The following is a 15,314-nucleotide window of genomic DNA, read 5'->3' on the forward strand; positions in this document are numbered from 1 at the left end:
AAAGGGCTTAGCTTTTATGAGGTCAGATATGCTCCGTTATTGTTTTCAACTGCAACAATGGACACACTTGTTTGCAAGTCACCAGATAACAGTCACAGCCACATCCATGGATCAGTAAACGCAAAACTGAGTATTTTATATTCTGTACATGAGCACAGATAACAAAGTGGATTCATATGCTTTTAATTTTTCGTTGGTGTAATGTTACATGCTAGGTTTCTCCAATAAATACATGAAGACGTATAATTGGCCACGAGTGGGACACTTTGATGTAATCCCACTCACTGATGGCACATCTGGAAATTTGTTCAGGCTGCTTTTACAATCTTTGGTAGTGGTGCGTACACTTACGTATGTCATTGTTTAAAATCTGAAAAGGGTATATTAAGGTGAGGGTAGGGTCAGAGATCTGAAAACACCTGTAGAGAAGAAGAGGATAACAGCGAGAGGGAATGCAGGTCATTGTCTGTAGCAGGGCCATCTTTGGCCTCCCACTTTAATATCGTTTTGGCGCGACGTTGACAGGATGCAGGCATAGTTTCCACCAGCCGACGCATCAACCCCCTCAACCGAAAATAGCCACAGACCGTCACTACATCTCTGTAAATCCACTCCGGGTACATAACATGACTGATATCTGTAAATGTCAGTGACCTCTACAATCACCCCTGGGGCATTACAACAATCAAGATGACCCATGCATAAAAAGATATGCATGTCATACTGTTTTGAGTATTCAGCTTTCAGTCTTAATACTAATTAAGTATTTAACACTAAAGTAGTACAAATATACCATTAAGTTGCATTCAAAAGATCCGTGCATTGAAACACAGAGGCTGCTGTAAAACGTGTTTGACCATAACACAGACATGAATCTTCTTATCAAAGTACTTCACAGAGGACAATTATTTACTAATTATTTATTTATTATTTTGTCCCAAAACGTCAGAATTTTTGTTATTTACATGACTGTAGCGTTTATAATCCTCCAGAAAATCCCACGTATCATTGAGAAGCCAGGTGCTAAATTGGCTTCAACTTTACTTTCACTTCCAGCCAAACAGAGACTCTTAGCACTTTGTTGGCGGCCACCAGATGGTGACAGACACCAAAATGTTTCAAATAGTTCTGATATAGTTCATTCTCCATTTATGTGCGTCTTCGGTCATTGGGTGTGTTACTATTTTAATAGTTTTAGTGGATTTATATCATTTGTATCATAGTTATATGCAAATACATACATTGTGTTTTGAAGTAAAACTCCAGGTAAAAAGTCAACATATAGACAGTCATGGCCAAAACATTGAGTATTACTTTTTTAAATTGTATCATAAATTGTCTATAATGTGTTTTCATTAAATGTACAGTTCCAGTTGTAGCAAAGAGTAGAAAAAGCCAATCAGTTATATTGTTATCCATTGAGCTTGTTTTAATGGTGATAAGGCCGTTGAAATTCAGATCATGTTTTAAGGATAAAAAAAAAATAAAGGCATCTTTATTTACTCTGGTATGGTGATTAAAAATCAGACAAGAAAAAAAAACATAACTATTCCTGATTGATTTTGGTTATGTTTTGTTTTTGCGAGGGATAAGGCTAGAGGTTAACAGGTTCAAGAGAGACAATGTCACTGGGCAAAATATAAATCAAGATAAGGAAAAGTGGAAAAATTAAAAGCTGTCTGTGGAAGAACATTTGTTTCTTGATGTCCTGGTTACCTTTTAGTGAGGGATTTATTGTGTGTATTGTCGTCCCAGTTTAACATCGTGGGCCGAGCAGGTTGAAACTTGATCTTTGTAACATCCTTTAAGTCTCAGTCTCATTGCTTCCATCTTTTTGTGTATTAGTGCGACAGTGCGGCACTGAGACATATTTTTCTTCAAGCAAATCCAGTATCCCATGTCTTTAAGTAGACTATAAATGCAACACTTTTCTCACCAGGAGATCTACATTGTCAGTTTCTGAGAATTGTGTTCAGCTGCTAGATTTCGACATTCGGATATCAAAGGTAGCTCAGAGGTGTGTCGTTAGGTCCTGTGGGGCCAGTGGTGTAGGAGTAGAGTCATTAGTCCAGTTTTGGCTAAAGTTGGCCCTGCTCTGGATGGAGGGCTCCTGTACAGGGAAAGCAATGTGAATAACGACACCGATGACTAAAATCAGAACTGAAACCAAGACAATGAGTCCCCGGCGCAAGATCAGCTCAGTGACAGAAAGCAGTGCTGGACTTTTGGTGTTTGACATCTTTTTGGTCCTTTCAGCATCCCCTTCAGCTCTTCCTGTCTTTGTGTTGTTGGCCTCAGCCTCGTGACCCACTGTCAGCTCCTGATTCTGGGTGTTGACTAGACTGCAGGCCTCCGTTTTAGGAGCTTCTTCACTGTCCAACTGGGCCTTCAGGGTGTAAAGATGCTGCTGTTAATTAATCTGTGTCTAACCCACTGGTTCTCAACTGTGGGGTGCAACCCTCAAGTGGGGTGCAGGGGTAATACAACTCTGGGGTGGGGGGGTGCAGTTTTGTTTTTGTTTTTATTATAATACATTATTCAGGGTTTAGTGTCTTGCTCAAGGACACTTTGACATGCCAATTATTGGAAGAACGGGGATTGAATGGGCTACCTTGTGGTTTCTGTAAAAACACTCCCCATGAGCTATATGAGAACTTCAAATAGTACAAAAGTACACAGACATAAAATGTCAGTTAATCAGACGATTTGCACTATCTGCACTTTTAAACTGTTGTCTTTAATGTCTTTTTAAGTGAATCCGGTGTGAAATTCCATGGCCATTAAAGCTGATTCTGATGAATAAATACATGGCTAAATGCCTGCACTTTCATTACCCCGCTAACAGGTTATGGTTGCGCATGCGCAATGGCCAAGTTTCTTGGCGACTCTTGGATTCTTGTTGTTTTGCTTAAACTGAAACCACAGAAAAGCTTATCTCGCGTAGATCAATGTTTTGTTGGGGTCGTGGGGCCTGAACATTTTTCTTCTTCCAAAGTGTGAGTGACAAAAAAGTTTGAGAACCACTGGTCTAGCACAAGTATGATAAACAGACATGGGAGAAAACCATATTTAGCTACACAGCATTTACTATTTATTATGTACTTACTGTATTGGGCAAGTCCAAGATGTCAGGCATTAGCGCCTCACTCAGCACTGTACTAGCAGGACGCAAAGGCATCGCCACCACTTTCTTTCCAGCTCGCAGTTGAGCCTGAAAACAGAGTGAGGTACATGAGATATCTTATTTTTTATTCAGATGAAAAAAACCTGGATGAGAATTGAGTCACCCACAAATTTACCAACATTTAATTATATTTAAATGCATTAGTTTGTGGCATGTTGTATGCAATGTTCAGCACTAACGTGTACGTTTGTCTGTGTATTGCAAATTACTTAAGAGATAACGTCAAAGTTATGCAAAATAAAATAAATCAAAACAAATATTTAAAATGCTGCCATACATTTTATTTGCTAATCCAAATTCTTGTAACTGTTTTATTACCATGCATGCTTTTAAGAAGGATAAGTTCATCCTACCTTGCATGAGACTTTCTTCCAATTGAGTTTGAAGATTAGAAAGAGGAAGATACCAGTCTCAAGGAAAGCACACGTTAAGATACCGATCCACAAACCTAACCAGAGGCAGACACAAATAAACATGCAATGAAGAAAGAACTACAGTATTCACTTCATACTCATAACAAAAAAAACAAATTATATTTGTAATATGTATGACAAAAAGACTAAGGTACAGCTAAGCTAGCAGCTAATTCCAATTTTGACCTGATGATGGTCCTTCGAAAAGTCAGGGGAACAACAAAGTTAACAAAGTTATTACATTTCATCCCAAGGGTGCCCCTTAGGATGAGTGGAAATTCCTTTATTCGATAGTTGTTGAGACATTTCACTAAAGACCACACAGGGCTGTGCGCGACCATAAAAGTTTGCTAGAGGCATTATTCACTGAACCCCAATCATATTGCATATTAAATCAGAGCCACCCTCACATCCCTCACATCATTATTACACTCTGTGGAAGAAACTGAATAAATGTTCCTACCATCCAGTTGAAGTTAACCTAAATTAGAGTGTGGTTTTGGATACATCAACTTTACTTTGGGGTAGCTAAAAAAACTTTTTAGATGTTTCATTAAGTAGTGTTATGTAGATATTAAGTTAATTTATAAAGTCCACTCTTTCAACAACTCAAATTAAATGCCACTTATTTTACGAATCAAAGTCCAATTGCAGGTCTTGAGTGCTACAGCATATATTGTATAAGTTGTAAAATGTCTACTGTGGCTCCAGAGGGAGCTGTGTGATGTCCTATAAATAAACTCAAATGTTGTCTCTTGAATCTGCGTCTGTTGAGGACAGATTGCAACCTCTAAGTCTCACAAGTGAAGCCAATGTGGAACCCTTTCACACTGTTTTCAGCACATGAAAGTTCACTGTAAAGTGTTGGTAGCCTAGAAATGTTTTAATCAGGGTTCGGTTGTACTTAACGCCAACTTCATGTGTCATCCCTGGTTGCAAAAAAACAAAACAAGATGACCACGGCCTGAATGTTGAACTCAAGGCCAGTTGGTCAAGTGGCATTGTGGGGAATGTCGGCACCATTTTTTGAGAAGTAAGAAAAATATAGACATTTGTGGTTCTACTGCATCAATTAGTAGTATTTTGTTTGCAGAAACATACAACAATAGAAGAGAATGGGGACATTACCTAATATTCTGAGTTTGGCAGCAAACATCAGAGCTACTCCCACTGGCAGAGCGATGCAGTAGTAACACACCAGGTGGGACAAGGCAGCAATTTTCTGCATCCCAGCTCCAACAAGAATCCCTGAGCAGACACACTAAAAACACACACACACACACACACACACACACACACACACACACACATACACACACACACACACACACACACACACACACACACACACACACACACAAAAAGAGCATGTAGACTCAACACAAATTCAAGGCAAAACAAAAGAATATTCTGTTCCGAAATAATTTACCATAATAGCATCAAAGAATTGTACAAATGTGTAGACTGTGAGGCTTTCTGAGACAATCTTCACAATGTTTCTGCAGACAGCAGAAGAAAAACATCAAAATTAAACAGAGGTGCCATTGTGGGGTACATGAAGGAAGGTGTGTTGGTCTAAAACTCACTCATCAGATGTAAATATGTAGCCAACAACGGATTTACAGCCAGCGATGACAATACCCTGGATTACGGCAAGCACCCCTGCAGTGAAGACAGTACACAAACAGATAATACGTGACAAGGTGTACTGTATTTTCCACGAGTGTTCAGATTCACAAAATGTCAAACACATTTGAATTTCAAGTTGCGTGGAGCTTACAGGTATCTATCTTTTTTATGTATGTTCCTAAATAAGAAAAACAAACTCCGATGTTGCTGTTTAATACAGTGATTACAGCTATGTAATCGGTTATGCTAGGATTATAGAAGGATTAATAAACCTGCCAACCAATCAGAATCAAGAATTATCAGTGGGCATGGTTATGATTTTAGTAATTATGCATGTTTGTGTTTACAAATATCTTTTTATACCTGATAGAACCAAGGCCACTTTGCAGGTGACTATGGCTCTGGTAGTGTTCCCGGCCCCCAGAGCATTCCCAACACGCACACAGGCAGCTGCATAGACTCCTAGAGGGAACTGTAAGGACCCCGTGTTACTTTTTTATGCTACAATGAGTTACACAGTTTTCAGGAATACATGAGTCAATCTCCTTTTTAATAGTTAGAGGGGTATTGATATGTTCATCAGTCAACTGTGTGAAATATAACATTGGAGGCAGCAGGCAATTAGCTTAGCATAAAGACTGGAAGCAGGGGAAAGTAAGGATCTATCAATATCTGTCATTTATGGTATATATATATATATATATATATATATATATATATATATATATATATATATATATATATATATATATATATATACACACACTCACTTACACTCACTGTTCATATTTGTGAATAAATGTATAGCAATTTGAATAATGAATGTCAGCAAAATGCATTTTATTGACAGAAATATTATTAAGAACTTTCCACCATTTTGTTAACGAGGCTTTCGGGGGGTTTAATATGTCAAATCAAGGGTTCTGGGAACCCCAAAGACGATGCGATAACCAGTGTGCGAAATATGGCACTGTGCTTAATTTTACATTCGTAGAAATGTAAAAACATTTGTGATTTAAGGGAAGTTTTGCGTTGTAATTATATCTTGAGGAACAGTTTATCTATCCACACAACACTTTTTTGCAGAATGTCTCCCTATCTGAGGTATTGTTAAATAATACATAAATGTTCCAGTGAACAGATTGGATGATGCATACCATAAATGTAAGGGCTCCTATTTCCACAATCACGTGCTGGGCAGCCAGATCCACCTCTCCCAGTATACCTAATATGATGAAGATCAAATTCAGACATTTGCAAATAGAAGAAACATGTTTGACCAAAAGACATTCAATAAACTGCACACAGCTGGCTGCTGATTTATTAATCTGACAACCATCAAATGTATGAGAAACAGAAAAAAAATTTTTTTTACATGTAGCAAATATGGTTATTCTCTTATTGCTTGTAGAAACACTCACATTTTAGATAAGATACAATAAGATAATCCTTATGTATTTGACCAAATAAAGTAAATTCGTGGGGAGATAGTTACTGTGGGTGGGAAAGGCCCAGTGTTATATTCTTAAAGCTCTGAAGAAAAATGTTGTTTTGTCTTAAAACTTTGTTTAAGTAGTTCGCAATCGGACACTTGTCCGCTCAAAAGGGTATTAAATACATTTCAAACAAAAGCCACACTGACCAGCAAGGAGACCTCCAATCTCCCACATCCACCATTCAAAGCAGATCATGAAAGCACTGGGAATAGCCAGCTTCATATAGGCGTCCCACTCCTGCAGACAGTCAGTGGACCAGCCTGCAGAAAGTTCCACACAGACGGATTATACTCAATATGGCCTGTAGGTGGTGACAGATTTCTAAAGACAGATTTAAAAGCATAACCGCTTACATGCATCATTTGCCTTTTCACCCAGATGTGTAATAGAAATGCCGATTTCGTCCATTTAGTATATCAACATTTGTGTGTAACTCACCTCCCCATGTCTGCTGATGAAGCTTCTTCCATCTGATATAGCCAAACAGCAGCAGGCAGATAACGATCTGAGAGAGACTGTTAGCGATTGCTGATCCACTGCAAACACACGTGATATAACATTGTGTTATATTCAAATTTGCGACCAGTGACACTCACTCACTCTCACTACAGGGTCAAAGAAGGACTACAACCAAACAGTGGATTGAACAAACTGCTGAGAATAGGCCTTGAACATTTGGAGAGAGGGATGGACCCGATCACAAGGACCTGAATGGTTAAGTGGACTGCCTGTTGAATCAAATGTTTGTTCAGCTGGACCAGGATCAACTCCTGTCAGAGTTTTTTCTTCTTACCCTTCACTGCCTCCCTTTCTAAATAATGGACAAAAACAATAAACATCAGTGTACTGCTTGTTCTGTTCCAACAAAAAAAAATTCTTAGATAGATTAAAATGCATAATGAGCTGTTCTTTCAAAACTCCTGGCTTATGCATCAACTACTACAGTGTTCTGCTTGAAATGGTCTAGAGCAGTGATTTTCAACCCCTATGCCACAACACACAGCGGAAAAGGGAAAGGAAATGGATTACTTTGACCATATCATAGTTTGTATGCACATTGTACAACTTTAAGCTGTATGAACCTATTATTAATATTGCCTATTGGATTTAAGCGTATCAGCTGATGTCTATTGGTGTAATGCCCCTCATTGTGCCCTAAGCAGATCTAAACATATAGAAAACAAAAATAAAAACTATCTCCAGGTAACTTTTATAAGGTTTATCTGGCAACAATTGGCCAAAAAAGAGATTGAACCAACTCTGAAAAGTCAAAAATTATAACGAATCTTTAAGAGGGATGCAGCTCTTAAAAACTGCTAAGATATTAGGACGTGATCACAAAGCCATCACACTTTTTGTTAAAAAGTGTTGAGAGAAAAAGACACAAATGAACTGCCAGAGATTTGAGAAGAATCCAACGTGAAGCGATCGTATTCCAGAACTGCAGCGTACCTGGAGAGCCCAGAAGTACGAAGTGTTCAAAGAGACATGCCCACAATAAAGAAGCATGAGGTGTTCATTGCTCAGAGACATAGTCGTAGTAAAGAAGTACGAGGTGTTCATTGCTCAGAGACATAGTCGTAGTAAAGAAGTACGAGGTGTTCAGTGCTCAGAGACATAGTCGTAGTAAAGAAGTACGAGGTGTTCAGTGCTCAGAGACACAACAAAGAAAGCTGAAACCTGACACTAGCAGTGAAATCACACTAACTGGTGCCCAATAATTGTGCACACACAGATATTCACATAAGAAAGTAAAAACCTCACTTTTACCGTCTTAAATATTCAGGTTTAAGGTTGTTTTTTTTTTAACATTTTGGATTAACTGAGAGCACTGTAGTTATTCAATAATCCAATGAATCTTCAAAAAACTAATAATAATTGTGCACATTGTTTATTGTATTCCCACATTATTTTATTCATCAAATTTTTCCTCAATTTATTTGAGTCCCCTGTATTTTTGTGGAAAAATTAAATTATTAGTTATTTTGGTGTTAATATGCCTGACTTTAGCCTTTAAATTAGTTATTGTATGAGCTTGATTTGTTCCATGACTCTGTGCAGGTTTCCATACACATGATCAATAAATGTCTTTGTGATTATCACATCGTATCATGTCATTAATTTGACAAGGCTTTTGCTTGTTAAACTGTACGTAGATTTGATTCAGTTATTGAATACAAATCAAACCAAGAGTAAGATCAATTAGTTAATAAACCAATACAGTGTTAATATTTGAATGGGCCCACTTTGAACTTGAAAATTGTGCCCCAAGGTCAAAAAGGTTAAGGGCACCTGGTCTAGAGGCATAACTATTTAATTGGTCAGGCCACTTGACACTATAACTATCAACCCATGATCATAAAAGCATTTTCTTTAATAAAAAGGAAAGGAAAAGTGACACACTTACATGACTCCCAACTCAAGGCTGTAAATTAAGACGTAGTTGGTCCCCAAATTAAAAATGTTTGCTACTGCTGCTGTGTACAGCTGTGGCAGGATGATCCCCTGTCAGACAAATTAAGACACGCAATCAACAACCAGCTGTCCCATTTGTACAGCTTCTATTCAAACTGCATGAATATTATTCATGCAAATTTGACAACAATTTCAGGATGAAGACAGCGTTCTAGTATCAAGAGCAGTGCTTTTAGCTAAATGCTAACATCAATATGCTAATAACTTTACAGTGACAATACGTATGTTTTGCAATGATAATGTTTAGCATACTCACAATGTTCAGGTAAAGTATAAATGTATGTTAATATGTGTTAATTAACACTGCTAAGCACAAAGTACGACTGAGGCTACTGTGAATGTCAATAGATTTTCATTACCATAAATCAAAGTATTGTCAAATTCAAATTTCGACTTGATTGTGGCACCAGAGGAAAACCTCCCATCACTGGATACCCACCATTATTAGAATTGATCCTGAGAGGGACATGAATGTCTAAACCAAATTGCACAGCAATCCATTGAACAGTTAAGACATTTTACTAAAAAGCTCAAATGTCAACCTCATGGGGGCAATAAAGGAACAGTCAGCTTATTATTAAGGTCATAAAGGATGAAATATCTAGGAACCCTGAATGTCTGCACAAATAGGCCAGTACATTTAGCACAACCATTTTCTAAATTTGTTCTGGGGAAGTGAACACATTGAAGTCCATTTTTTAAGGAAGGGCACCAATTGAAATTCAGTGCAAGAGTGCATCTGATTTCCCTTATAAACTTACTTGATTTTGTAGGTAGGCAACTTGCAGCAGGTGCAGGAACATGGCCTGTAGCGTGTAACAAAGGGACATTTTTAAAGAATAAAACTGGCAGACCTCTCAGATACCAACCGGGATTCACAAACACATGCGTTGCTGCTTTTAACTGTTGATATTACTGTATTTGTACTGTATTCAGCATGCGTGCTAATAATATCATGAACATGGTTGAATACTGTCTTTCTAATCTTGTTTTTGTATACAGAGCCTATAGTATGTCCTAATACCTGCAGAATACTGTATTGCAAAAACATGTTCACATGTTTTGAATTAGGCAGTCAATATTTTACCCCACATTGTTTCAGTTCAATGCACTCACTGGAACAGCTGGGATGAATGCCATCACATAGAGCTGGGCGATTCTGAAAGGGAGACAAACGACATTTAAGTCAAGCATACACAATAATTCACTTTTTGCTCAGACGTGTCCCATTTTTTGCCAGTGTATAGATGCATTATCACATTAAGTTCACATTAAATGCCTGCTTTGTTGCTTTAGTTTTTCAAAATAAATGAATAAATGATTAGAAATCTAACTACATAGAGGTGGAATAACATATCCAGGTGATTGGAAATCTAACGACATAGAGGTGGAATAACATATCCAGGTGATTAGAAATCTAACTACATAGAGGTGGAATAACATATTCAGGTGCCAATGCTACAAATGCACAAATATCTACATGAAGATGAACTTAAGCACACTCTCATAAAATACTTCCACAAACTAACCTGGTAATAATACACAGAGATACTGACAATAAGAACATGCACAGCACTACAGATAAGGGTCTCTTTTTTTCCTTAGTTTGTCATCAATCGAGCGTCAGAATGTAGAACACGCTAACAGTTTCATAAACTGAATTTACCTCGCCACCTCATGCTCTTGGTGCAAGAGAAGCAGCAAGTTTTGAGTGTTGACGAGAAGACTCCAACAGGGCAGACAAAAAAGCAGCAGGATCAATGAACTCCTTTGGAGGATTACTCCCACACGGTTCATGTTCTTACTGCCGAACGTCTGCAAAACATAAATGAGACAAAAAATATTTGAATCTGCTTACATAGGCTCAAAATCCTTTCGATCGATAGCACACAATAGAAATTAGGACATTGGTGATGGAGTTTGCTCACCTGAGAAATGAGTGTGTCACAGGCCAGGGAGAGGCCATAGCCTGTTGCAACTGTGGTTATGTTAAGGATCTGAGAGGTGAAAAGTAAAAAAAAAGTTTTCAATATTTAGCGAGACTCAGACAGAGATTTTAGAAAACCACAATGGCGAACCAAACTAACGCTGATGTTGTCAATGTGCATCAATCATGTGAATTAGTTGTCTTTTTGCTCTCAGTTCTTGCAAAATACATCTCCATTTCAATTATATGACCTCCTTAAATAAAACCTAACATGTAAGAAAAGTGGGTGTATATTGTAGAAAAGGATGTCCAGTGTGTCTCCATGTTGTTTTAGGATGTGTAAATTAGGGTTTGCAAATAACTTAGCCAATGACTTGGAAAGCCCTGCCATGGTATATAGGTCGATATCCCGAGCCACGAGGTGTTGCTAAATAGTTTACCAAGTAAGTGGCTTTTTTTAAATCTCCACTATAACCCTAAACTGAAAGATTGTTTGTGCAGTTATGTGTGCGACTGCATGAATGTGCTCCTCTGCATTTGTCTGTGGCTTTCTGTCTCAGTCGACTTCATGGCCGCATGCTCAAAGACCTCGCCTGCAGCCACTCCCACTTTTTCAAATCACCTTTTGTTACCAGTTTTCTACTGCCATTGACTGCTTGCTGACACCTCGCTTACTACTCTTAACTAGCCGATCACGATAACACAGCTGAGTGCATCGGCAACCTCCAGCCGCTACTCTGGGACCAGAGACACAGCAGGGTGCAAACAGTTTGCACCGTGCCATTGATTTTGGCAGCGTGTTTGGCAAACAGCAGATAGAACCACCAGTGCTCGCACTGCCGAGTTTCTCCCCCCCCCAATTTTTTTTTTTTTGGGGGGGAGGGAGTTGCAAAGTAACAGTACTGTTATTACTTTACCAACCTATCGATATGTAGTTCGAAACTGAGCAGATAATGTATTGTTCAGCATGTCTGTGTCCATTTTCATTTCATTACATGTATAATTTAAACTATGTGTGTACATTTTTCATTGCTTCTTCTCTCTTTGGTCTGCAAACTGTTCTTTAACATCTTAGCAGTTCCTTCTGTATAAGTTCCCAATGGGACATGGTGGGTACGAATGTAAATATATTTGTCTCTGTGCCTTTTTGGAAGAAAATATCCCAATATTGCCAAGTTTCATTAGCAGTATCGGTGTTTAAAGGTAAACAAAATTAGCATCACACAGAAAATAATGCTTTCTAAATGAGAAAGAGAAAGGTACTTTCGGTAGAAAAACATTAGAATTAGTACAGTGAGTAATAATAATAACAATGATTATAATAATAGGAGTAAAAATATCACCACTGAGGCCAGAGCGTATCCAGCCAGTTCTGCATTGCCAATGTGACCACAGAACATGCTGGTAACAAATGGCAAGAGGAAGTTCAGAAACCGAGACAGCAACTGTAGAAACAAAAAAAAAAAAAAATTAGATTTACACACAGCTCATCATTGATCAGGTGGAACAGCGGCACTGTGAAATCAAAAAGCTAAGAAAGGTTCACACCTATCACTGTAGGCACCATGTCCTTTCATTTGGGTATTGTAAATATATTTCAGGACTGGTAATCAATTGCGCTGTTGGATTGTACTTTGTAACAGGGCCCAATTAACAGTAACTTCACAGACATTAAGTTATTTTTTTTTAAATATTTCAGCTTCAAGCTCTCAGCTTTCACAATTTTCGCTTTACAACGCATGTTCAGCAGGAAATGCATTTTTTAGTGTACCTTTCAATCATAGCTTGGAGCTCATTACTTCCTCATATAACTTATCTATCAATCTATTATTTAGAAAAACACTAAATGACGCACCTCAGACCACTGACCTCGATTGTCTTTATAGACTCTAGTTCTTACTTTGAAGAAGTTATGGATCCTAAAAGTTTATGGTCGGTTCTGATAACATGCATCCTAGTCTCTGACTGTGCTTTGCGTCAGTCTGTACTATCTTTATTTTACATTATGTTTTGTCTGTGCTATGTTTTGTCTTTTTTATGGACTCCAGGAAGATTAGCGGCCGCTAAGGCATCAGCTAACAGGCTTGTTCAAGATGAGCTAGTTCTGCGCAGAATCAATCGTCGGCGATCAGCACGCAATGCAGATTTGTGCACACGTGGTTAACGTTATTCTCACGAGAGCGAGGCGGCCGTCAATTTTGGAGCCATGCGCCATAGTAGCTCTCCATTGTAGCCCTCCATGCTCTCTCAATGCACTCGGTCACGCATGATGGTAAACGCATGGCTGGAGCCACATCAGAGAGCTGATTGGCCCTTATATCTGACAGCAAATGCTGTCAGATAAAAAAACTTATTTTATTTGTAGTTGTAATACATAATGCTTGAATGTTTACTATTAGTCTCATGCTTAATCTAAAAGCATATCTTGAGTGGTTGATAATACAAAATCATATTTATATAACACATCTGAACCAGTAGTAATGTACTTCAAGGCAGACATAAAAAGAACAAAGGACGCAGCTACACGCACATTTCTCCATGAATATACATTTATAAACGCATGAATAAATGTAAACATGATCTGTAAACTACAAGTAGCCTAAAGATCGGAACTAACAGGAAATCATTTTTTCTGTGAATTCCTGTGTATACTTTGAAAGCAGTCTGAAACTGTCTGAATTGATCGTAGTTTTAAAGAGTCAATATGTATTATTTGATTTTTTTTTTACAGGTGCATAATATATTTGTAAAAACAAAGCATAATGTCAATGCTAGTTAACGTTATAATAACACCAAACCAATCAAGGCATATCATCAGGTAGAGACTTATATGTTTGGCTACTGTTTACTTTAATGCCCAGATGCAGTGACACAAAATGGATTATTTTATTTTATTGTAAAAGTTCTATGGGAGACAACTCAATTACAGTAAAAAAGATAGCCTACGGTGAGGAAATATTAACATATTAAATCTGGATTCAATAACAAGCATTCCTGAGTAAGGATAAGCCGAATATACATTTTGGTCATTATACCTGACAGAGGCATAATGCAGTTTTGCTCCTTTTTTATTATGTCAGGTTAGAAGTAGGAGTAGAAATATACCCTCAGTTACAATTTGTTGATAACACCTGAAATACAAATCTCCCCCCACACTAAAACTTCAACTTTCCCCTACTCACTAGTGGACCTGTGAGCCGCAGGACCTGGTAGAGTTCCTCTCTGTAGGCCAGTGGCAGCCAACGTCTCACACACGCACACCGAAAAAGTTTGGAGCTGACTGCTGCCACCTCCACATAGTCTCCCTCGATCCTTGCCGTCTTGGCAACAGGAACCCCATCAACAAGCGCTTCACCCGGCGATGGGTGTGCCGAGTCCCGGGAACCCAGGATCTCCATTTAAACACAGAATAAGGCTAAGAGAAGGGAGCAAAGCTGAGGGACCAGGGAGGGAGGAAGGGAGGGAGGGAGGGAGGGAGGAAGTGGGGAAAGAGGCAGCAGGTCTTTGTGGGTTTAGAAATACAACACATGCAGTTCTTTAAAGTTACTGATTACATAATGTTTGGAGGAGGAGGGAGGTGAGAGAATGTAGGGAAGAAAACCAAGGACATGACAGGGAGGGGACATGTTTCTAGGAAGGGACGGGATACATTGTAGTTGTACTGTACTCTAAGTTACATTATGAATCTATTTTATTAGTGAGTTTGTGTGTGTGTGTGTGTGTGTGTGTGTGTGTGTGTGTGTGTGTGTGTTTGTGTGTGTTTGCGCGCGCGTGTGTGTTTTACAGGACTCAGTGTAATCTGATAAAGAATGCTTGTTTACACGGCAAACACAAAGCTCTGATAAACTCTGCAAGCGTAGATTCGTTAATTACAGGCAGCCGTGCTGTTTATGTGTGTGCGCAAATTAAATTAATAGTTATCTTATCTACGTCTGTACTTTACCCCTGGGATCAGCCCCCTCATACTTGCCACATACATGAAAACACGCGTAAACAAATTTTCTCTCATACATATTTTACTTGACATAGCTCTGCAACTTAAATTGAGCCCCGAGTCTGTTCAAGTATAGTCATATGAACCTCAGATAAGTTTTAATACTTGTGTTATTTTATATCTTTTTTTAATAACATATTTTGATCATAACTTTGAACACCAAGCATGATCCGAGCAAGATTTCCCAAAAATGCTT

The 15,314-nt window shown here is 38.4% G+C and overlaps 1 protein-coding gene across 1 annotated transcript; it reads right to left on the reverse strand.

Annotated features, from left to right (window-relative positions):
• Positions 1–906: 906 nt before the first annotated feature.
• Positions 907–14,522, reverse strand: slc47a1 (solute carrier family 47 member 1). Its single transcript, XM_068600345.1, has 17 exons — positions 14,307–14,522; positions 12,468–12,569; positions 11,126–11,194; positions 10,864–11,012; positions 10,314–10,356; positions 9,959–10,003; positions 9,130–9,227; positions 7,161–7,258; positions 6,869–6,982; positions 6,384–6,451; positions 5,590–5,698; positions 5,184–5,259; positions 5,027–5,096; positions 4,726–4,858; positions 3,538–3,632; positions 3,107–3,211; positions 907–2,386 (listed from the first exon to the last, which is right to left on the reverse strand). Exons 1-17 carry the CDS (start codon positions 14,520–14,522, stop codon positions 2,012–2,014), a joined length of 1,965 nt encoding a protein of 654 aa, XP_068456446.1. The 3' UTR covers positions 907–2,011.
• Between the last annotated feature and the right edge of the window lie 792 nt (positions 14,523–15,314).

This window comes from Clinocottus analis, unplaced genomic scaffold, assembly GCF_023055335.1.
Source record: "Clinocottus analis isolate CAN_PGR_092001 unplaced genomic scaffold, fCliAna1.0.p SCAF_5, whole genome shotgun sequence".
NCBI lineage: Eukaryota > Metazoa > Chordata > Actinopteri > Perciformes > Cottidae > Clinocottus > Clinocottus analis.